This window comes from Aspergillus luchuensis, chromosome 6, assembly GCF_016861625.1.
Source record: "Aspergillus luchuensis IFO 4308 DNA, chromosome 6, nearly complete sequence".
Taxonomy (NCBI): Eukaryota; Fungi; Ascomycota; class Eurotiomycetes; order Eurotiales; family Aspergillaceae; genus Aspergillus; species Aspergillus luchuensis.
Genome location: NC_054854.1, coordinates 1,541,995 through 1,565,308, shown reverse-complemented (window position 1 = coordinate 1,565,308; position 23,314 = coordinate 1,541,995). Strand labels below are relative to the sequence as shown.

The following is a 23,314-nucleotide window of genomic DNA, read 5'->3' as shown; positions in this document are numbered from 1 at the left end:
TACCATTGGCAGGTCATATGGATGGATCAGGACGAGAACAGATCCGCAGAAGGCGTATATATGAGGCTTTTACCGAATGTTACACTCGGAGAGCTGCTCCCAGCGGCATATCAGTGGGAAACTAGTACTCGGACAACCGGGATCGGGGAATCGGTCAAAGCATGTATTCCAACTTTTAGGCAGACAAAGGAAGGTTGCCGAACAAGTACAGCCGGGGTGAACAAAGAGACAGGGAAGCTAAGTTGATACTTTGGGGATATAATCAGAGCAAAAGTGCGCCAAGCCACTTTTCCCCTCCGAGCAGCGATGATGATGATCTGGCGGAGGTCGGCAAGGCTTTGATCCGCACCCGGTCACCTGATGGGCAGAATCACCCCGCGACCGCCACTCACCGCCTGGATTTTGCAAAGCAACCGCCAAACAAACTGCCAGTCCAGGAATCGAGCTCCCACCCGGCTTTTACTGGAGCCATTCTTTATTATACCCTTGGGTTCTTTCTCTAGATTAACCCGTTCTAGCTCTGCAAGCTCTTCCCCTCATTCTTCTTCAAAAATCTGCATTCACCCCCTAATTTGTGTCACTTTTTCACATATATCAACCATATCGCTCCCTTGGCTTCTTAGTTACACCCCCGCTTCAAAATGGCTGATGGTCTTGGGGCTGTTGCGCAGCTCCTCGAGGCAAGCTTGGATCCCAGGCAGAACAAGCAAGGTCGGTGATTTTCTCTGCCTTTTACCTCAAAGACTCACTTCGGAGTCCTTTGGAAGCTTTGATTTTTACATTGCATTAATCAAAGAAACCCCAACTGATTGTGAGACCAGCCGAACTTGCTCTTCGCCAGGAGGAAAAAAAACCGAACTACTCTCTGCAGCTCCTCCAAATCACGGCTTCCGCGTCCTACCCTTACAATACCCGTTTGGCTAGCGCATTATGCTTCAAGAACTTTATTAAGAGGAACTGGACCGATGAAGATGGAAACTACAAGCTCCAGGCGGAGGAGGTAACTACCATCAAGCGGGAGCTGATAAGCCTGATGATCTCCGTCCCTACGGGCATTCAAACACAATTGGGAGAAGCTGTTAGCGTTATCGCCGACAGTGATTTCTGGGAGCGATGGGATACACTTGTGGATGTAAGTTAGAGAAGTGTCATGTTCCCGGCTTGTGCGTGGTCAATTGACGTCCCTAGGATCTCGTTTCTCGACTCCAGCCGAACAACCCCGCTGTCAACAATGGCGTACTCCAAGTCGCACATTCCATTTTCAAGAGATGGAGACCCCTTTTCCGGTCGGATCAGCTGTACCTGGAAATCAATCATGTTCTCGAAAGATTCGGCAGCCCTTTCTTGGCTCTTTTCGAGGTGGGTTACTCAGAGCTCAAAACCATGGGCCATTCGTGTTGTCGAGGCCAATGGGTTTTCTGACAGCAAACTGACTTCCTTATAGGGTCTGGATGCCTACCTTGAAGAGAACAAATCCAACAAAGACAATCTTGTTCAGGGATTCACGCAACTCAATTTGATGATTAAATTGATGTATGACCTTTCTTGCCACGATCTTCCTCCGATGTTCGAAGAAAATATTTCAGGGATAGCCTCGCTCTTGCTCAAGTATCTGACCTACGATAACCAACTCCTGCACACCGATGACGATACCGAGGCAGGACAGCTGGAATTTGCGCGTGCTGGGATTTTCCAAGTATTGACTCTGTACGTGCAAAAGTACATGGATGAGTTCAAGCCTCATATTGGACAATTTGTCGAAAGCTCATGGAGCTTCTTGACACTTATTGGTCAGGAAACCAAGTACGACATTTTGGTCAGCAGGGCTCTGCAATTCTTGACTTCGATTGCGGGCATGACCGAACATGCGGCTGTATTCCAGGCCGAAGGCACCCTCGGCCAAATCATCGAGAAGGTCATTCTCCCCAATGTCAGTTTGCGTGAATCTGACGAGGAGCTTTTTGAGGATGAGCCGATTGAGTTCATTCGTCGTGACCTGGAAGGCTCAGACAGCGATACTAGACGGCGTGCCGCAACCGACTTCCTGAGACGGCTTGCCGAGAGATTTGAGGAATCCGTTACGAGCGTTGTTCTCAGATACACTGAGCACTACCTTTCTGAATACGCCAAGGCTCCCGCCACTAACTGGAAGGCCAAGGACACTGCAACCTATCTTTTCTCTGCCATTGCGGCGAAGGGAACTGCTACGTCAAGCCACGGTGTGACTGCTACGAACAAACTCATTAGCATTACCGATTTCTTCCAGAAGCACCTTGCGGCTGATTTGATTAACGATGAGGGTGTACATCCCATTCTCAAGGTCGACGCCATCAAGTACCTCTACCTCTTCCGAAGCATTATCACCAAGGAGCAGTGGCAGGAAGTTCTCCCTATGTTGGTCAAGCACCTCGGCTCCTCGGAATATGTCGTTTACAGTTATGCGGCGATCGCCGTGGAGCGTGTCCTCTACCTTACCGACAGCCAAGGCCAACCGATCATTTCCCCTGCTACTATTACACCGCTGTCTAAGGACTTGTTGGAACACATCTTCTCACTGATCCAAAAGGACCAGGCCCCTCAGAAGGTGCAGGAGAACGAGTTCCTGATGAGATGTGCGATGAGAGTCCTGATCGTCATCAAGGAGGGCATTGTGCCGCACACCGACAGTGTCCTTCAGCACCTGATCACTATCACGAAAATCATCAGCAGCAACCCAAGCAACCCTAGGTTCTACTATTTCCACTTTGAAGCCCTTGGAGCTTTTATCCGGTACGTGAGTTCCGGCAGTCGCTCGAACACGGTCACTAACCGATGGATTCTAGGTTTGCGGCCCCTGCCAACCCCGACAAACTCGAACAAGCTCTTTACGCTCCTTTCGCAGAGATCCTCCAAGGGGATGTGCAAGGTCAGTTGCAAACCATAAGGAACGGCACTATGAGCTGTGGCTAACGTATGATTAGAGTTCATGCCTTATATCTTCCAACTCTTTGCTGCACTTCTTGAGGCAAACCCCTCGGGAACACTCCCTGACTACTACCAGAACCTGATTGCCCCGATCCTGATGCCTGTCATGTGGGAGTCGAAGGGCAACATCCCTGCGCTTGTGCGACTTCTGTCGAGCATCATCCACCGCGGATCTCAATACATCATCCAGAATGAGCAAATTGCTCCTGTTCTGGGTATCTTCCAGAAGTTGCTTTCGACCAAGACCAATGAAGGTTATGGATTCGACCTGTTGGAGTCTGTGGTTGCAAACTTCCCTCCGTACGCGAAGCCCCAGTATGATCATTGATACGATCATTTGCTAACTATACTCTAGGGCAACACTGGAACAATACTTTGTTTCCATCATGCAGATTATCCTTACCCGCCTCCAGAATTCCAAGACGGAGAACCTGACCCTCCGATTCGTCCGTTTCTATCATTTCGTCTCTGCCCAGGATGACAAGGGCTACAGTGCTGACTTCGTCATCCAAGTGATCGACAAGGTCCAGCCCGAGTATGTACAATTCAAATTTACCGTGGGAGCTAGCATGCTAACTGCCTCCAGGCTGTTCACTCCCATCTATTTGAACATCATCCTTCCCGAAACACAAAAGCTCGCTCGTCCGTTGGACCGCAAGACCGCAGTGCTATCGTTCACTAAAACTCTTGCTAACTCGGAAGCCTTTGCTAACCGGTACAAGAAGGGATGGGGCTTCACATGTGAGGCTCTTCTCAAGCTTCTGGAGCTGCCTCCTCTCCCTGCCAGCAAGGATGACATCATCGCCGAGCATGACGTGGAGGATATGGCATTCGGTGTTGGTTTCACAGCGTTGAACACTGTGCGACCACAGACCAGGGATCCTTGGCCCGACACGGGCGCCGACCTGAAGGCCTGGACTGGCAAGTATCTAAAGGAAGCAGACAAGAAGCACAACGGGCGCATTTCTGGCTTTGTTCAGGAGCGTCTTGGAGCCGAGGCGAAGACAGTGCTACTTAGTTATATCGCATGAGCAGGCTAATGGAGCAGTTTGCACCATTTACTGGGATGTATAAAAAAGATCCTATGTCTGATAACTCGACCGTCTCTGCATTATGCCAAAAAGAAATCATGGAGAAAGTGTTGGCTAGCTTCAACCACTCCATTGCATGTCCTTATGAATTGAATTATATTTAGATGACACTGATATGCCTTGACTTCCTCGTAGTTGTGTTGCGAAATGACTAGTGGTTGACGTTTTCTAAATTAAACTACGCTGGGAGAGCGACAGCGTGCCTATTTCCTAGCGGCGCACTCGATGCAGAGGATCACATTACCTCTGGCCTCGCTCGATGTCTGGGAGATGCTTCTGCTGTAGAATCGGTTGTTGAGCGGACAGCTGATGAGGACTTTGTATGTCTGCTCCCTCCAATTCTGATTCATGCTTTGCATCAGCCGACTCTGGTGCATCGTTCTCTTCTTCTGCTTCTTCTATCTCTTGACTCTCCTTGCCGTCTTCGAGCTCACGATACTTGCGCCGGCTCTTCTTCATTTTACTGGCCTTCTTCTTCCTGGCGCGGTCGGCCTTGATGGCCGCACGACTTTGATCCCCATTCAAGAGCTCTTCGACCTTGTCAGCAAGCAGCTGACGGGCAATCTTTTCATTTTGGGAACGGGATCTTGTGGCTTGAGACTTGACCACTACACCGGTGGGTTTGTGTATGATCTGGACGGCAGAGTTGGTTTTGTTCTAGGCATTGGAAAAGAGGAAAGTAAGTATCAGATAATGATAATGATTTTAGCCAGCGGAGTGAGAATTGGGGTGGGAGGGATAGGAGATATTATATCAGGTTGACATACGATCTTTTGGCCTCCAGGGCCAGTGCCCTTAAGGTATGAGATGGTCACGTCGGCATCTTGAATCTTCAGGCGGGGAGGTAAGGCTTTGCTGGCGAGGGAGAGCGCAGACAGAGTGAAGAATCTTGGGAGGGTGGGGAGGTAATTCGATATGAGAAAGGGGCGTGTGATGTAGGGGGTCAAGTGGAGGGGACGGAACATGGTGATCTGAGGCGCCTATTACTAGGTTCCATCTGGAGTACTTTATTGCTTTAGTATTACATGAAGCTGCATGGTGTAATTGGCGGCGACGTACGAAGTACTGCTGCTGCTGCTACTGCTGCTGCTGCTAAGTACTAGTGCTACTAGTTGTACTGTCGGGATGGGCGACAAATCATCACTGGATCTGGACCCGTTTTACAATACCATACCAGAATTTACCATTCACTGGTCGGTGACTAAGACAGTTAGTCTCGCACCACACCAGATAACTCTTTTAGTTAGTTGGGTTTTCTATTGCCCTACTTACTACTATCTACTCCATACTCCAACTGCGGTTCCCCTCTCCTTCTATCGGAACTGATTCTCTGGTTTTCAAACAATATGGAGGATTCTATTGGATTTGTCTCACCTCTTTCTCACCCTGAATCTACAAAGGAATTGATAGGCCTGGGGAAAATTTGGCCAAGCGGAGAGGGTGACGTACGCCGCCCAGTGGATGCGCGGACGACAGCCATCGCCGCACGCCAATCAGTGTCAGATCGCGCGGGAACATCCTCCCTACGAAAGGCAAAGACAGGCAGGGTAGGCATTTGTTTCCAGTGAATTGGATGAGAGTCTGAAACTTTGCACGCTGCAATCCCTTCGGCTGGACCCTGAGGGGAGAGGGAAGTGGACCTTTTGGTTTAGTTCTCTCCCGTGGCGGTGGATTGATTTTGACTTGGTCTCGGCGGCCGATTTGAAACAGTGTCCAGATCGCAAGCATGGACTTGACGGGGGCCGCCGGTCCAACTCTCTAGTTATCTGAATTCGTATTCGTTCTTCATGACTTTAAATTATATGACTATCTGTTCCGTCCGGCTGTGAAGCTATTCTTAGTTGAGGTGGCCATCCTGCCTATTTTTTCCCCCATTCCTGTTCCCCTGGACTTAATCTGAGCTTCTTTTACATTGAGGGGGCTAATTTACTCTTCTACTTTTCTCTCAACCATCACAGCCTCCTGCCAAATTTCTCCCTCTTACTTTCTGTCCCTTTCACCGACTGGAGTTTGATCAGCTCTTTGTCGATCAACCCACACCTTGATAGTATTATTTCTTTTTTTTTTATTCTATTACTTATTTTTTTCCCCCTTCTCTGTGACCTGCCGACTCAGCACTTTATCTTTTCCTCTATCGGCAAACCGACTGGACAGATCATGGATGCCTAGTTGAACTTCAACAAAATCATCTCCGTCTTCCTACTACTGTTCCTCCTCCCTTCCCCAGCGCGCCGGGACAAATTGCTTCCACCTCAGTGGGCGACGGCGATAATACTCTTGAGGACTTTCCGGGGCAGGAGCTAATTCCACCCCTCATCACCCTCGTATTCCACACTTTTCTCCGCTTCTTCACCTTCTTTGACCTTCTCCTGGCTCGCCGCCGGTCCCCCTTTCGTTCAATCCTTTCACAACCCGCCACCCTCCACCATGACTCTCTTCTGGATCCTGAACTCCTTTATGCGCTGGGTGCGCTTGAAGATATATCAATATGAGGTGACCTTCGCCGTGTACATGCTTACGCCTACCGAAAAGTTCATTTTTAGTATGTTCATCTGGTTGAAATTGGGTCCCCCCTCCGAGTTTCGAGATTGCAATTTTTCTTGCATTAAAGCCGCATGGTACTAACGGGGAACGTTCTAGATTCCCTTCTCCTCACTCTCCTCTCAATGATCGTAACCGGCATCTATGTCTACCTTCCCGACCACATCCGATCCATTTATAGCCACCTTTACTACTACTGGGCCGGCGAGCGTCCGTTTATCTCTGCGAGCCTTCCATCGATCAGCTCCGTATTCCGGGAGACCGGTACCCAGACTTTGGAAGTGATGTACGAGACGGCCAAGAATGCTGCTGCGACAGCCACTGCTCCAATCGCCGAACTGTGATTTATCCCCGCCACAGTAGCAATACGGGCTGGATTCTCGGTGTTGGTGACGATTGTGGGCTGCTCGAATGGGTCATCTGGCTTCTCTGTTTCTCCTTGTGATACCATCGGGACTTTTCTTGCATTTCGCTATTCCATATCAGCATACTGGCTGCCACTAATTATCCTCTATGACCGCATGCCTCTCTTGTCCTCGAGCATGGATTGCATCAGCATTTCACGATTCACCGCACTGCTCCTCCACCGAACGGTTCCTATCGGCGTTGTGAAGTTGTTTCATGGAGTTTGAGCGATACTGTTCTGAGCGGGCCGGCGCATCCTAGGAGTTTCATCATCTTCGTTTTGTTTCCTCCCCTGGTTCATACTCTGCCTCACGCATATTGTTTATACCGTATCGAGGCAAATCATTGTTACGATCACATACCTTGGTTGCTCGTGTTACTTTGCGCGACTGGACGCTGGAGATCCACTGACTGCACATTTTCTAACATATAAATTTTTAATTCTGTACGGAGCACGACAGTAACGCCGGAGGTAGCACCGAATGCTTTGGAATGCCACGATTTCTTGCACCAATATGCTCAGCCGAGCAGAAACTTTTGCTTTGACATTGCGCCAGATAAAAGTACATATAACTTGAAGTAAAATAATATAAACAGAAATATACCCAATCCAATCATCAAGCCCATCAACCAAATGCAACTCCCGCCATGCTCAGAGAAGAGTGTTATACAAAACCAAAAAAGAGCCCTCCCATCGTAGGTACGCGAGTAGGACACTGTGCAACATAGCCCCCATTTTCACCTTCGTCGCACATACACACACACACAGAAAATGTGCGGTACGCATATAAAAGTATACATATATGCCGGCTCCGAACAGATCCGCCAGCGTATCCCCCCCCCCCCCCCCGGCTCAGACAGATTCTTATCCCACCCCAAATCCATAGGCTGTGTAGACAATCACCGATAACCCCTAAAATATCAAACACAACCGCACCACACCGCATCAATCAATCAATCCTCGTATTTCATTCTTACTCCGCGTTCGCAGATGCCGCCTGAGCCTGAGCCTCAGCCTCCAACGCCGCGCGCTGCTGTCGCTTCTCCCGCTTGACTGCATCCAACATGCGCATGCGCGACAATTCGCGATCAATCTCTTCTTTCTCGAGGGGAATCTTGTGCGATTGCTCGGTTGTGGGCCAGAAGCCGGGGACGCTGAAGCGGTCGTCGAGATTCGTGCCGAAGTAATACATCCATCCGATGGGGAAGATGATGTACATGCCGAACTAGATGGGGATTAGACTCTGCTGCTCTTCCACTAGGGCATGGAATGAGAGAAATTGGTGCTTTGCATACCTTGAACACTTCGAGGTTGCCTCCCTGGAGTCTGCGGAGGATGGAGGACATGGTGGGCTGTTGCTGATGCTGTTGGTGGGATGGATGGACGGGTGATGAGTGAGTGAGTGAGTGTGTGTGTGTCTTTAATCTTTGATTCTCCGGGCGTGGTTGTATATGAGGGGGGGAAAAAGAGTACTAATGCTAATGTCGAGGTATAAAGTTGCGATATCTTTCCTGATCCATCCACCGACGAAACAAATTAATCTGGGCTGATCGTTTCCGATACTAAAGTTACGGACGGATTATTATCACGGAGCTTCTGACTATGCCCATGCCGACCCATGTATTGCAAACAGAGCAAACAATTTCCACGTGCCGGGCAAGTCAGGTGATGTTTATTACTCATCAGGACTTCGACTCGACTCGCGGCCTGCCGTGGGCCGAGGCTCCTAAGCCTCGGTCCGTGGGTTTCCCCGCATAGGCGTTGGATGGCAGATCCCCGTTAGTAGAATCCACCGTTTAGTTATTTGTCTTGTCAGGGACTAATAAGACTGGAATTGCTTTTGTTCTGGGACTGTCACTCTCTGATATTTCCTTTGTAAGGCCCATCTGACCTTGCAAGTGTGCATTTAGAGCAGGTTACACAGCATCATCATCTCCATTCTTTTGAAGCGGTCCGGGTCTCCGATAGTCACTATCAAACAAGTTCTATACCTAGCGTAACCCCTATCTACTACTATTTACACACTCTCTTCTCTTCTCTGTGACAGCACAGCACAACACACAAACCACCCCGGATCTCCAACATGTCCAGTACCACCGAAGACCCCATCAAACTCACATACCAAGGCCGTCTGGCAATAATCACCCTCAACCGGCCCAAGAAACTCAATGCCCTAGACGGAGACCTCTACTACCTCCTCGGCGAACGTCTCCGCGAAGTAGACAAGCGCGATGACATCTACATCACCATTCTTACAGGTTCAGGACGTTACTTCTCCGCGTGAGCCTTGCCCCTCCCTTTCCCCAACCCACACCCCACACACATACCAATACATAATAACTAATGCCTCTTATCTCCAGCGGCGCGGACGTAAACTCCTCCCGCCCCGGCGGGGGCCTCGGCACCTCCGCACGACGAGACCTCGCCCGATCCTTCGTAATAAACAACTACGACATCACACACACGTTCGCGCACCACTCGAAGATCCTCATCGCGGCACTGAACGGCCCCGCCGTCGGACTCTCCGCGGCCCTCATTGCCCTCGCGGACTTCATCTACGCCGCGCCGCACACCTTCCTCCTCACGCCGTTCGCCTCGCTGGGTCTTGTAGCGGAGGGCGGGTCGTCGCGGGCGTTCGTGGAAAGGTTGGGCATCGCGAAGGCCAACGAGGCGCTTATTATGAGTAAGCGGATTACGTGTGAGGAGTTGGTGGCCACGGGGTTCGTGAATAAGGTGTTTACGGCGCCGAGTGGGAAGAGTGATGATAGTGAGGGGTTTCTGGGCTTGGTGTTGCAGGAGGTGGAGGAGAGGTTGGGCTTGCATTTGAATCAGGAGAGTTTGCTGAAGATTAAGGAGTTGATTAGACGGCCCGAGAGGGAGGTGTTGGATCGTCAGAATGGGTTGGAGGTTTTTGCGGGGCTTGAGAGGTTTCTGAGTGGTGTGCCGCAGGAGGAGTTTAGGAGGTTGGCGAGTGGGGAGAAGAAGCATAAGTTGTGAGTGGGTGAGTGAGGGGGTATATAGTAGTGGTAGTAGTATATAGGGGATAGATGTTAGACAGGTGAAGGTTAATGCATCACGTTTGAGTATTCGGTTTTTGTGGTCCCGCTAGTCCTAACGCCGCCTTAATATGCTGAGCCGAGCTGCGCTCTTTGGTATGTTCGTAACTAAGTATACATGCGATGTATGGTTTGAGACCTCTATTGGGCTTCATTGTCCGAGTCGGACTCCTGCGCCTGCTTCGCCAAAATGTCCTGCCACTTTCCTAGGAACTCGCTCATGCCTCCAGGACCGGAGATAGACGCATCGACCACCTCCTTCGGCAGCTTGTGAGCTGAGTACTGCGGGGTCGTGAACGCATACGCCTCCGGGTCATCGCGCTTGATGAGCCGGAACTCCGGGAACAATGGCGCATCATCCGTGTTCTCGTCTTCGGATGCGGACTCGGACTCAGACTCGGACTCGGACCCTTCATCTGGACCAGCAACTGGTTCCAGATCACCATTGGCATTCAGAGAAAGCCGCACGAATTGCTCTTCCCCGTTGTCGTCTTCCTCCCGGATACCCACGGGATCCTTCATGTGCAGAATCTCCATCCAACTAAACAGCAGCGAATCGGTCCTCTCCGCCCATGGGTTGATATCGATAAGCCACACCCTATCATGCGGCGGCGGGATATAGACATCAAACACAAAGTTAGGATCCGTGAACGTATCCTTCAGCTTTTCATCGAAGAAGGTCTGGATCCGAGACCGGAGAGAGTCCCGCATGGGGAAGAGGAAGTCGAAATGGTTCTGATCACGTTGGCACATGCACAGGAGAACCCTGTTGCGCACAAAGCACCGGAACTCGAGTGATGGGTTGAAGTTGACGTATTTGCGGAGGACGAGGTAGTAGGGGATTTCGGGGGGTGTTGAGGAGGAAGAGTCGTCGGTGGTGGTAGTGTCAGGAACGCAGTCGTCAAATGGGTGTTCCAAGTCATGGCTGATGAAATCACTGCTTTTCAGGAGGAGGTAGATGTCGTTAGCTGTGCGACATTGAGTGTCGTTGGTGGCGGACATCCAAGTCGCATCTTTGGGCGCACTCCAGTTCAGCTTCGGTGTCACTTTGCCGCCGTATTCGGTGATTGTGGATTTAATTTGGGCGTGGATCTCGGGCCATTCGAGTGACGGATCAGGCTCCTCGTCTGCGCCATCATCGGAGAATGTGTCAAGGCCGTCGTCGTCTGTCGGCGGGGCAGCTTCTGGTGGCAGAACGATACCGTCCGCTCGGAGGTAGTTAACGAAGGGGGCAGTGAGACGGATAGCACGGGACTTGGGGACAAGTGTGCGGTAACTGCGAGGGCGTTGTCTGATTAGAATCTTCGTTCATGCATAGAGTTATGTTGGGGACATACCGAGGCTGCCAGTGATGATAAGAGCAATGTAGAATGTGAGAATAAGTGACTGGAGGGAAAGGCAGTCTTGTTAATGGCTCGGTGGGAGCTTCGGCCGCCGGGGCTGGCGCCTCTGGGTCAATATGAGGCATTTTGGTTCTATGCGCCACGAGTTCGGAAGATTGTGATGGTGAAGATGGAGATAAAAGTTATCTCGTCGATCGCAAAGTCCGCGGGGTCTTTTTCTTTTTTTGGGGATGACTCAAGTCACTTACCCGAAATAGTATGGTTGATACAGCCATGACCGTACCGTATTGAAGCCACGTGCTGCCTCAGGCACAATGGATCGTCATCCAGTGATTACGGGTTGCGTAGCATCATTCCAGGTAGTGCTCCGGCTGGCATTGATGCCCTGCATTGTTGGCTTGTCCCGCCAGCGTCCTTTCCCTTCACCATGGCGTCCGATGGTCCGGATCCGCAGTCATTGAAATCCTGGCAAGATGCATTTCACTACCCAATTCCTACTGTGCGCCGCGTGGAGCAGGAGCTGCGCCGGGACATCGCAAGCAATAAGGAGAAGCTCAGGGCTCTTGTCGGGTATGTGAAGGCCAACACCCAAATTTACTATAGGAAAGACTAATGAAATTTGGCGCATCTAGTACGAGATACCGAGAACTCATTGGCACTGCCGAGACGATTGTGTCGATGAATCGCGAAATGGAGGATGTGGATTCGACGCTGGCCGACATAGGACGAAGATGCAATCCACGCCTGATGGAGAAGATGTACACACATTACAACCAGATAAAGGAGGATAGCCATGATGAAGGTATGGTATAGTTGTGATCTTGCCTTAGTTCTACAACCAACAGCTGATGGGAATTAGATGCCGCGAAACGAGCGCTCGGAGGGCAACTGGCTTTACTTCATCGCTGCGCATCGTCAATCTCTAAGCTCCTGCGTCGACGCGGCTCCGTCTTGCTTGTGGCCAAGCTAATGGTCATCTCTCGTCTTTTACACAAGACTCTCTCCCAGCAGGCGACGGTGCCACCATTTGTAGAGGACCTACGCAATCAATTAGCATCCCTCCAAAGAAGTCTCTTGAGGAGGCTTGGAAAGCGGCTCGCGTCTGCTAAATACACGGCTGACGAGATCATTGAGGCTTTGGCAGCATACTGTCTTACAACTAGCTCTTCATCGGATGACGCCATCCGCTACTTTCACCGGGTTCGCTTAGATGGCATTGGAAGCCAGCTGGAGCTTGTCGACCCGTCAGGCGAGAATGTTCTGAGCAGCTTACGGCTATATGTTCGGACACTCCAGACTTCTAAGATCCTGCTATCTCGCCGATTGTCAGATGTCCTGAGCAAGCTGAAAGCACGGCCTCTGCTGACAGACCCTGAAGTGCGGAGTTTGGACGACCTAGACCTCGGTGTTCTGGGACGCTGGGTTGCTGCAGATGTTAACAACTTCACACCATGGATCAAGCTCAGTGAGCTATCAAAGTCGGACGCCGAGAAGACGATTAAGCAATGGTCGAAACCGGCTTTCGACAAGTTCCTAATTGGATGCCGGGGCACCCTTACTAAATGGCTAGACTTCTCGAAGCTTCTCTCATTACGCAAGCAGACACTGGAGCTCTGGCTATCTTCCCGAAGCTCGACACCCACCCATTCATCGTTACAAGTTCTGGAAGGAATTAGGTCAGTCTTCAATGATCGACTTAGGGGTATTCTGTCAGAACAAGCCAAGACATTGGACCTATTTGGTCAAGGTGTCGCCTCTGCGGTGTCGAATTGGGGCGACAGAACCCACACGGCTTCGCAGTCACTTTGGGCCGAGGACATGATTTCCCATGATTATTCCAATGGCTCTACTGCATTCAAGCAAGCTGTCACGGACAGACTCCTGGGGCGTGATGATGACGTATCCGCTGTCCTGGAGAAATACCAGGGATGGTTGTCTGCCATCGAAGAGTCCAGGGAGTCTATCGACGGCCTACGGCAAGTACGTTGGTCCGACGTCCTGGATGAAGGTGAGGACGAGGATCTTGATATCGACGTCTCTGCCATGCTGAACGACGATGATCCACGACTGCTCCGTGAAGCCCTTCAGGTGGCAATTGGAGAAGCATTCAATACACTCCAAAGTTCGCTCAGCACAACCTTTAAAATGCTCGAAGAGCAGGGACAAAGCGGTGAGGCCGCTTTTATGCTGAAGACTATCCGACTGGCTCGAAGAGATCTGCCTGTCCAGTTCATTGCGAGCGATTATGCACTGTCCCAAAGTATCGTGCCGGATTTGCAGAGAATCCTTGCGACAGACATAGTCAGCCGCACAGGCCCCTGGAAGTCTCCGGCTACTTCGAAATCGAAGTCTGGTAAAGTGCCAGGTCGTACACTTTGGGAGGGTGATCCTCAAATTCCTGTCCAGCCGACACCATCGACGTTCAAATTCCTGCGTAAACTTGTGCGATCTATGGATCACTACGGCGCTGGACTTTGGGATGTCTCCACGACGCAGACGCTAAAATCTGCCATGATCAAGGGACTCTCGGAGTCTGTCACATCCTCAATTGAGAAGCTCAACTCACCTGCCGAGATAGAGGGCAGCAAGAAGCCTGCCTCGCCTGATGGCGAAGAGGCAGAACCGACGCAGAACGGCGAGAATGGCGAGAATGGCGACCCGGCGAAACCAAAGTCCGAAAGTACCAAATCTGACGATGCCGATGATATCAAGGACCGGAGGATCCAGCTTTATTTCGACACCGTATACCTGACTGATGCATTAGCGATTCGAGACTCTGAACGCAGCCAATTGGCAGAAGTGTTGGATACACTTCGCAGCAGCCTCGACTTGCCTGAGAAGGCAATGAAGAAGCTAGAGAACGCTGCGCACGAGTACTGGAAACGGACCCAGCTATTATTCGGGCTCTTGACTGTGGGAGCTGAGCACTAAGCAGGCTGCCATTAGCATGAAACAATGTATATAAATCATAAGCATATCATCATCGGACAATGCAGTTCATACCATCTTCATACCTCCTGTGACCGGCCAATGAGCGCGCGTATGTATAAACTTCCTGATGGGGCCTAGCGGCCGCGGGGGTTACTCACCGCCCACGTCACGTTTCCGGCGGTGACGCCGACTTGGCCGCGGGAAAACGAGATGCGTTCATCGTTCATCTCCCTCTTCTCTCCTGACCGGCTGCCTTGTCTTGTTGCACCTCTTGTCATCGCTCCTTCTCCCTCCTCTCCCCTCAATCTCCTGTCAACGCGGCAACCATGGCGGCCCCAAGGCTTCCATTCCTTTACCCAAACCTGATGCGCGCAGTTCGATCCTGCGAACCCCATACCTACCGCTCTCTTCGCCTTTCATCCCGCAGCCAGCACGCTCCCTTCCACACCAGTCCACGACGCACTCAAGAAACCTATCATCGACGATACGGACCGGCTGCAGAAGCAAACTTACCACCACCGTCTAAACCGAAAGACGAACCATCTCGTCAACAGCCCACCAACACCCCATCCGGGAAAGACAAGGATAGCAACGCTGCTTCGTCTCCGAATCAAGCCCCACCAGCGCAATCACAACCAAAGGACACCGAAACCACCTCAGAGGCCTCATCACAGTCGCAACAAGACAAATTAGCCTCCGCAGATACCGAACTGCTAGACGAGGAGAAATCTGCACACGAACAAGAGCCCCGTGAAGACTCCGAACCCATTCTCGATGCCCGTGATGCCGATGAGGTCAACGCTATATCAAACGAAAGACCCACGGACGAACCCATCCATCTTCACCACCCACTCAACCAGAACCCTCTCGAGGGTGTCCTTCACATGCCATCTCCTTCCTCCTACCTGACCACAACCGGCGGGCCCGCCTCAGAAAACAACCACCCGAACCTCGCCCCAGCCCCTTACGTTCATCACTTCGACACATTCTCGCTCGTTCGCGACCTCTCCACAGGTGGATTCTCCGAAGAACAATCCGTCACAATCATGAAGGCAGTCCGGACCATCCTACACAGTAACCTTGATCTTGCACGCCAAAGCCTGACCTCCAAGTCAGACGTTGAGAACGAATCCTACCTTTTCAAAGCGGCTTGCTCGGAACTTCAATCCTCCCTACAGACCGCTAGAAACTCCGAAATGCAGCGACAGCGTACTTCCCGAACACAACTACAGCACGAGTCCGACATCCTGTCTCAACGCTTGAACCAGGAACTGGCAGGCCTGAAAGACGACATCAAGGGAATGTTCAACGACCACAAGATGACGACCCGCGAACAACAGCGGAGCATCGACACCTCCGTACAAGAACTCAATTACAAAATCACCGTCTCCTTGAACAGTGACGGCAAGAGCGAAATCGAGGGCCTGCGCTGGATTCTAACAAGGAGAGCTGCTATGGCCGTCGCCACTAGTGCCTGTGAGTCACATTCTATACCCTCCTTACACTTCCCCCTCAAGTTTAATACTAATCTCTCATACAGTCATGATCATCTGCTTCTTGAAATACTACTCCGTCCGCAAGGCGCAGGAGAGCGCGGACAAGAAAAAGAAAGAACAAGAACTCCCGACCAAGGGCGGAACTAAGGAGGCCGGAGTAGCAACTGTCGCCGCCGCCCAGGATCCTCTCCGGCCCAAGTCGGCGCCAGTCCCTGGGATTCATCTCGGAGAGTCCCTTGGCTGAGCTTTCATCACCCTCCTTTCATACATTCTCATATTATATATTCTCGACTGTACAACAACAACCAAATCATTTAGGTCCTACTTCTCCTGTATATCATTTATTCCCATACCAGCTATAGATCTTCTTCTTTTGCTTTCTTAGCCCCACATTCACATTGATTTATCTCCCTCCTGGTTTGGTTGGTGAGACATCTCGATACCCCCACGCATCTTATTATCTTGACTTCATCTCTCTCTTTCTCTCTTTCAATTATCTACTCTATTCCTTGGATGGAAACGATTGCAACATATAGAAGGGTTCCATCATCGTTCATTATCCTTGTCATGTCATGTCAACATTCCTCATTGTACCTATACCTATACTTCTCTATAATCTTTAAAACAATAACTCTATATATGCAAATAGTAGTATGGGACATGTACCTCATAAACGCAACGCTCGCCATCATGACCAGTGCACGGGACCCTTTCCTTCCAGGGACTAGCCATTCATCCCTGTGTTGTCGTCATCATCACACCTCGTGCCATGCATGCATGATAGGACATGTCATCCGCTCACGCCTGTCCAATTAACTTTATACCCGGGGGGTTTGTAACATGAGTAAAAAAAGATGAACACGAAAAATAAAAAGACAAAGGGCAAAAGAAGAAAGCAAAGACGCAAAGAACACAAAGATAGTATACTAAAAGTCAAACCTCAGTGCAATACTAGGCATGGCTTGCTGCTCACTGCTGGACTGCGTGCTTTCGCGGGAGTGTTTATTGGCTCCCGACCCGGCTTCCGCACTGCGTAGGATTTCCTCGAGTCGCGTCTTCTGGTCCGGATTCATGGTAGCCACGAGCGCTCGGAACACGAGTTGATTGGCCTTGGCCAGTTCTAGCAGGTGAACGGCGGTTTCCTGATAGACGGCCTGTCCGTCACGCTTCGCGCGAGAAAGTAGCGTCGACATGATTAGGGAGATGGCGGTAGGCATCTCGTTCGCAGGGAAAACGGCACTGCTGACACATGCGACGAGAGTGCGCGCAATGACGGTCTTAGAGTTCTCGGGATCGCTGGGGACGTCGCCATTGTCTGTGGGACAGCCGACGTAGAAGGCAATGAGTCGGGGTAACAGGTAGCGGGCGATGACTTCGCTGGTAGGTGATCTCGGGTTTGAGGTCAGGAGAATGGAGCGAATGCAACCGGCGGCAACGTTGGCAAGACCGACATCCTGAAGACAGTCTAAAAGTTCGTCCAGGACTCGAAAGATGACAGGATCTTGAGGTGGAATGATGTGTCCGCCGCTCGTTAGTAGAATGGCAATGGCGAGGAGCGTGTTCTTCGCACAGGGGAGGGAGGATTCGGACTCTCGTCGTTGCGCAAATGTTAGGGTAGTGAGGAAGCGTGTAAGACAACCGCGCAACTGGCGAGAGACAACACCAAGATTCTCCGGGTGTTCTGGACTGACTTCGGGAGAGTTCGCTACGCTGCTGATGAAGTGTTTGAAAGTCGGAAGCGCCTGGGGCACAACCTCTGCCTGGCACAGCCCTGTCGCCAGGATAGTGCTGAAGATGTGTAGAATGCATGCGTTGAGGTCATTGCGGATAATTGAGGGGAAAATCGAGGCGACATTAACCAGCGATGAGAGAGCAAGCCGAATGAGAGATAAGGCATCATCCGATCCAACGTTGAATCGTGCAAGGGGTGTGGACTCGCGAAGATTAGGCAGGAGTCCTGCGAGCACGAGAATTATGCTCCTTGTTAGCTCGAAAAGCTGTTCGATGTCATCAGACAGATGATCGTCTCGGCCCTCGCTGTCCTTGGCAGAAGGATGATCCAAGGACAGGTTTCGTGCGATCTCCACGATGACATTTTGAATGGGGGTTGTTTCGGTTAAAGCGAGACGGTCCAGAGAATCCATTGTCTCCGAGAAAATCGCATCCTGGTAGATCGCATTACCCGAGATGACCGGCCTCAGGATTCTCTTAAGTGCCTGAAGAATCTCCAATCTCTGGGATGGGGTTGTAGACTGGTCAACGAGAGCTTCAAATGCCAGACCAAAGAGAACGAAAAAGAATGCAACAGGTTCATCACGATAGTTGATGTTGTCACCCTTCCCCTTTGGCTCATCATTAGATTTCTGCTCCTCATCCTTCTGTGTCTTCTCGGATTCTTCCAACTCCGATTTGCCGTCCAATGCGTCAAAGACAAAGTCGATGTCCTTTTCGACCAGACCAGCAATAGCGTCGACAAGGTTCAACCAGGAGTCTTGGTAAAACTGTAACGACGGTCAGCATCTTGACTGATAACTTTGTATCTGCCAGTATTGTCCTACCTTCAAGAGAGTCTCCCGATTCAATGCCGCGTATACCTCGTCCAAATCCCCACTCATAGGGCCAGTACCCAAGCTGCCTGAGATATCCGGCTCGAAACGCAGCCGGGCATATTCCTGGAGCGAAGACAACCATAACGGAGTGAGCTTCGTGAGATACGGTTGAACCACTTGGTTCAGGTAATCCTGCTCAATACTGGCAATCTGGAGCCGTGCCCAGGCAGAATACAAGGCCATCTTGACCATGACCCTAGCATTCGGGTTGAGACCTTTGAGGTCGCCAATCTCGGTGGTGTCAAGGTTTTCTGGGGGTTGTTAGCGGAATTCCACTGCAAAATCATATGGCACTTACTAGAAAAGTTCTCGAGGCCAAGAACCAGGAGCTTCAGGATTCTACCCATACGATCCACATTGGTCACAATCCCGGTAGCAATGAATGTCGCAGAGACATTGATAGCCTCTGATGCTAATTCCGCAGACGAGTCGGCAGCAAACGCAGGAGTCAGAGCCGATCCGATCTGGGCTTGGTACTGTTCCAGAAGGGATGCCTCGGTGAAGTCTGGATCGGGTGTCTTGCCAAACATCTGATAGAGTTGTTAGCTCAGAGCGAGACAATTTCACCATGCACAAGGTCAACGTACCTTGAGAACTTGATCGATAATCCGCAGTCCCCAGACTCGAAGTTCAATTACATTGGCAGTAGATGCTGAGAAAGCCATTCGGACGATATCTCCAACCTTCTGCTGCAGCGCAAGCTCGGCAGGTATGGTCTGATCTGGCAAAATTGCCTCTTGCACAAGTGCCAAAAGTTCGCTAAGACAGCTCATAACGAAATTCCGGGTCTGCCATTTGAGAAGCTCCTGGCCAGAGACAGCGCCATTTGCCTCTTCTGTCTGACCAGCACCTGCAATTGCGGACGCAAACCCTGCAACTTCATCATCTGGCATGTCATTTCCAGTAGGTCTGATTGCAGATGTGAGGGGGATATCTTCGACCTTAACACGAGTCTTGGTCAGCGTGTTATGGCAGCGTTGTATCCATAACTCCGTCTCCACGAGGGCCGTCTGTTGCAGCCAATCCTGGATCATGCTTCTGAGGATTGGGCAGTCTGGAGTATCATCGAATGCAAGCCAAATTTCCTCTTCGAGGGTCGGAGTGGCAGTGCGGAGCACAGCTCCGGCGTCACGCTTCATGAGATTACTCAACCCCCGGATAGCCACATCCCTCATCAATGGGTTGCCAGCGCTGAGCTCATTCTGCAGGCGCTTTACGTATCCAGAAAAGTCAACGTATCCCGGTGCATACAGGGAGAGATGATCCAAGCATTTAGAGCTCTCAGTGACAAGAGCCGAGTTGTCTTCCAGCTGGAACTGGCGAAGAAGAGTAAGAATGAGGTTGCGTGTTTTAGCAATGTCCTGAAGATCCGGTCCGAGAACATTGATAAGGGAGTCAACACAGCGACTAATCACGACAGGGGTGAGGAAGGACATTTCGATGTTGGAGGTCGCTAGGGCTGCCGCCTCTTCATTGTGAGTGTCCGCGTTGTATAGCTGGGCCAGCATCCCGAGGGAACTTGAGACAAAGGGCGAAAAGGTCAATCCGGCAGAGTTGGCAACTCTCTCGAGACCACCAAGAGCCCAGAAGTGGACGACAGGATGAGGGTCGCTACACAGGGACATCAAAACGCCCACGATGGTCTTGAGATGCAGACCAGCTGCCATACCACCAACTTGGGAATGAATGCAACCCAAGGCAGCAGCACAGCCAGCACGGGTATTGGGCTCACGGTTCTCCACAATCGTGTCGACCAGCCAGTTGATCTGTGTATTGGTGAAAGCGGTCCCAGAGCTCTCACAAAGACGTCCGAGTGCCTCAACTCCGATTGTCCGGACAGTCAAATCAGCATCGGTTACAAATTTCTGCGTCAGTTAGCTTTCTGCTATAGAGTTTCCATTATAGCTCTGCCAGCGAGACTTACCTGAACAAGTTCCTGCAACACCTTATCAGTTGCAGGATTGAGCTTCCCAGATGTAAAACCGGTCTCTTTCACGGAGACTTTGAGAGCATGTAGTAGTGCCACAGCGATATTGACGACCATAGCAGCCTTGCGCCCGGGATTACGCTGGAGACTGGTGGATGAGAGGAAGGTTGCAATTTGTTCTACGCTACCTTCCTGGACCCTTGGGGTGTGCAGGGGGATCGCGACAGAGAATAGCTCAATGGCAGCATTCACAACACCAGTGGAGTGGGGGTCGGCCAGAGAAGAATCTTCTTCCCTCCTCGAGTACAAAAGTAGAGAATCATGTTCGCTTGCTTGGCATATAGGGAAAGTCAACTGCAAAGATGTCAGTCCTACTACATATAATATGAGAGTAACGCAGATAACTCACAGCTTCATCCACAGCCTGATCCGCGGAATCAACGGCCGACCAAGCAGGTCCATTATCGGTACCATGCTTGCCAGTAAGGGTGACACGCACGTACTCTCTCGCCAGGCCTGTCATTCCGAAGCCGTAGTTGTCACATAGATCCCACAAAGTCTCGAATTGCGCGGTAGATGCCGCAATTGAGCTCTCCAATGGACCAGCTTGGGCCGCATCGGGGTCAGCAAACGAGGAGATGGCCAAGCTCAATAGACTAGACTGAGAAATGACATCGGCATGGCTAAGAGGATGAACCCGGAGTAGCTTAGTAAAGCACTGCAGAACACGGCGCCGGACCATGGTTTCGATATCATGAAGTTGCAATGATGGATGAAGTCGTTGCGAAAGTTCGTTGGCAGTCTTTTGCCGGGGCAGATCGTCCAGGAATTCAACTGTGTTTTGAAGCATTATGGCGATTCTCTTCGCGCCGTCAGCAGTGATAAGTCTGCTATTGAACTCCATGAACACCAATAGCGAGCTTAGAGCGCATTCCCTCACATGTGCAAGGAAGCTCAATTCCAATATACCGCGTTTGCCGGAGTTTTCTTGACTCAGGTGTTTGGGAAGCGCATTCTTCCATAGTAGCGATAATTGAGAGAGATGAATCTTCACGAAGCTAGGGCCAAGTGGCATCAACCCTCCGATTAGGATCCAAGCAACTTGAATCTGTGTACTGGCGGCCCGTAGTTCCGAGTTGCTACTAGTCTTCAGGAGATCGGTCGCCTGGGTGAACACACGCGAGAACACCTCTACAGAACCGTAAAGAGGCTGCAGCCGGGATGTACTTAGCATAGCAGAGAGTCCATTGGCATAACCGATGCAGCGACGCGGCGACTGTCTGGGGGTGGACAACTGTCCCACTTCTCGGTTCAGGCTGTTCAGGCAAATTGTGACACAGGACAACAACTGGTGCGGACACGCAAGAACGAAGTTGCGTAAGCATTGAGCTGTATGGATCTGGACAGTATAGCTAGGATGCGGTAGCACCTGGAGCAGAGCCTCGCGACACGGTTCGGCCAGGGTACCGAAAGCAGAACCAAGCGACTCAATCAGAGAAGAAAGTGCACTCAAGGCGCTCGTGAGGGAATGTTTGCTCGGCTCACGGCGTTCCTGGATTACTTGAGGATAATCCTTGAGAACATCATTGATTAGCCACTTGGCCGCATTGAGCTGACTAGTCTCCCGGAGTGATTCGCGGCCAACGGTATCCTCAAGAATACTCTTGACATACTTCCTGGTCATAAGAAGTCTAAATCGGTTGTATGTGACCGTGGGGTGGTTCAGAATATCAAATAGCAGATGATTCGCGATTTGACCGTAACGTTCCTCAATGATCTTATCCCCAAGGATCCGCAAAACATGCTTGTAGCAGATGGCAATACCTGCGCGGGCCCGGTTGGAAGTTGTGCTCCGTAAATACTGCGCAGACAGCTGACGAAGAAGGTCAGGAAGGAGGAAGAACAAACGCGGCTCAGCCTTCTTGGGAGCAGAGGACTCTGAGATTTCGGCCTCTTCTTCATCCTCTCCAGGTTTAGCAGTCGGCTTCTTTGATAGTCTCTTTGCTTTCTTCGACTTTGGGACCGAGATGATCGGGGTATCGGTAGCATGCAACTTAGCCAGCGCACGAGCCAAGCAGGCCGCGGCCGCGTGTCTGACCGGGGCCACTGGGCTGTCAATGACTTTCCATACCAAGGTCTTCAGGTGGTCGAAATCGTTCGTATTGTCAAAGTATGGTGTCGTGTTTACTAACTGCTCCAGGCAGCGACAGGCATGCACTTGAACAAAGGTTGACTTGTCCCCGGTTGCGGCATTGCGAGCTTGTTTCCAGATGTCGCGCGCAGTTCCTTCGTCCACGGGAACTCCAGTGCCAACCACCACCTTTCGCAGCGCGGCAAAGGTTGACCCACGACATCCAGTATGATTGCTAGACGCTTTGAGCAATTTGAGCAAGCTTGCAACGACAACGCCTGATTGCGCAAAGACACTTTCTCCGGCGACCGCAAAGACCTCGCCCATACAATGGGCCACAGCGAACCTAGTCTTTAATTCCGCATCGCTCTTGCCGGTATTAAGAAGCCCTAATAGGTCGGTAACGGTCTCGAATAGTATGCCACGATCACCCTTGCTGAAGATTGCCCCGAAACACCGGCCCAGGTTATTGCGGATGACTCGCGTGATGGTCGGCGAGGAAAGCGTGAGTATCTTGAACAATTCCTTTTTCAAGAACTTCTGCTGCGACGATACTTGAGCCTTATCGAGGCCGGAAATGTGTTGAACCAGATCGGAGGTGAAGGTGAGGAGGTACAGGTCCTGTTGTTCGGAGGGGAGCGCATGAAGCTTGGTGATATCAAGCTCCGCTCGGGGGACCGCATGGTTGTCGGAGTTAGTAGACGTAGCGTTTTCCGATGAAGACATTGGGATCGACTATGGCGACTAAAGGGTCACCCATAGGGTTCCCTTTCACAAGGAATGAACAGAGGTGAGATGCGAAAGGGTGAACACGATGCG

The 23,314-nt window shown here is 51.1% G+C and overlaps 9 protein-coding genes across 9 annotated transcripts; 5 read left to right on the top strand and 4 right to left on the bottom strand.

Moving 5' to 3' along the window:
• Positions 1 to 641: 641 nt before the first annotated feature.
• CSE1 (putative chromosome segregation protein Cse1) lies at positions 642 to 3,995 on the top strand (the record flags this gene model as incomplete). Its single annotated transcript, XM_041692709.1, has 7 exons — positions 642 to 711; positions 822 to 1,132; positions 1,189 to 1,359; positions 1,445 to 2,769; positions 2,823 to 2,905; positions 2,961 to 3,264; positions 3,320 to 3,995. The coding sequence occupies 7 exons, from the start codon at positions 642 to 644 to the stop codon at positions 3,993 to 3,995; spliced, it is 2,940 nt and encodes a 979-aa protein (XP_041546067.1).
• Positions 3,996 to 4,295: 300 nt separating this feature from the next.
• On the bottom strand, positions 4,296 to 5,020 carry AKAW2_60568S (peptide chain release factor family protein; the record flags this gene model as incomplete). Its single annotated transcript, XM_041692708.1, has 2 exons — positions 4,296 to 4,712; positions 4,823 to 5,020. The coding sequence occupies 2 exons, from the start codon at positions 5,018 to 5,020 to the stop codon at positions 4,296 to 4,298; spliced, it is 615 nt and encodes a 204-aa protein (XP_041546066.1).
• Positions 5,021 to 6,482: 1,462 nt separating this feature from the next.
• On the top strand, positions 6,483 to 6,940 carry AKAW2_60567A (serine palmitoyltransferase small subunit family protein; the record flags this gene model as incomplete). The annotated part of the gene is made up of 2 exons (XM_041692707.1): positions 6,483 to 6,597; positions 6,696 to 6,940. 2 exons carry the CDS (start codon positions 6,483 to 6,485, stop codon positions 6,938 to 6,940), a joined length of 360 nt encoding a protein of 119 aa, XP_041546065.1.
• A 1,035-nt stretch (positions 6,941 to 7,975) lies between these two features.
• Positions 7,976 to 8,348, bottom strand: AKAW2_60566S (uncharacterized protein; the record flags this gene model as incomplete). Its single annotated transcript, XM_041692706.1, has 2 exons — positions 7,976 to 8,227; positions 8,298 to 8,348. 2 exons carry the CDS (start codon positions 8,346 to 8,348, stop codon positions 7,976 to 7,978), a joined length of 303 nt encoding a protein of 100 aa, XP_041546064.1.
• Positions 8,349 to 9,085: 737 nt separating this feature from the next.
• Positions 9,086 to 9,999, top strand: AKAW2_60565A (dodecenoyl-CoA isomerase; the record flags this gene model as incomplete). Its single annotated transcript, XM_041692705.1, has 2 exons — positions 9,086 to 9,282; positions 9,363 to 9,999. 2 exons carry the CDS (start codon positions 9,086 to 9,088, stop codon positions 9,997 to 9,999), a joined length of 834 nt encoding a protein of 277 aa, XP_041546063.1.
• A 200-nt stretch (positions 10,000 to 10,199) lies between these two features.
• On the bottom strand, positions 10,200 to 11,526 carry cdc123 (cell proliferation protein CDC123; the record flags this gene model as incomplete). The annotated part of the gene is made up of 2 exons (XM_041692704.1): positions 10,200 to 11,334; positions 11,396 to 11,526. The coding sequence occupies 2 exons, from the start codon at positions 11,524 to 11,526 to the stop codon at positions 10,200 to 10,202; spliced, it is 1,266 nt and encodes a 421-aa protein (XP_041546062.1).
• A 302-nt stretch (positions 11,527 to 11,828) lies between these two features.
• Positions 11,829 to 14,332, top strand: AKAW2_60563A (uncharacterized protein; the record flags this gene model as incomplete). Its single annotated transcript, XM_041692703.1, has 3 exons — positions 11,829 to 11,971; positions 12,034 to 12,203; positions 12,261 to 14,332. The coding sequence occupies 3 exons, from the start codon at positions 11,829 to 11,831 to the stop codon at positions 14,330 to 14,332; spliced, it is 2,385 nt and encodes a 794-aa protein (XP_041546061.1).
• A 326-nt stretch (positions 14,333 to 14,658) lies between these two features.
• Positions 14,659 to 16,072, top strand: AKAW2_60562A (CCDC90 family protein; the record flags this gene model as incomplete). Its single annotated transcript, XM_041692702.1, has 2 exons — positions 14,659 to 15,808; positions 15,873 to 16,072. The coding sequence occupies 2 exons, from the start codon at positions 14,659 to 14,661 to the stop codon at positions 16,070 to 16,072; spliced, it is 1,350 nt and encodes a 449-aa protein (XP_041546060.1).
• A 682-nt stretch (positions 16,073 to 16,754) lies between these two features.
• On the bottom strand, positions 16,755 to 23,221 carry AKAW2_60561S (AP-1 complex accessory protein LAA1; the record flags this gene model as incomplete). Its single annotated transcript, XM_041692700.1, has 6 exons — positions 16,755 to 18,329; positions 18,387 to 18,688; positions 18,736 to 18,967; positions 19,025 to 20,302; positions 20,362 to 20,718; positions 20,774 to 23,221. The coding sequence occupies 6 exons, from the start codon at positions 23,219 to 23,221 to the stop codon at positions 16,755 to 16,757; spliced, it is 6,192 nt and encodes a 2,063-aa protein (XP_041546059.1).
• Positions 23,222 to 23,314: the final 93 nt, after the last annotated feature.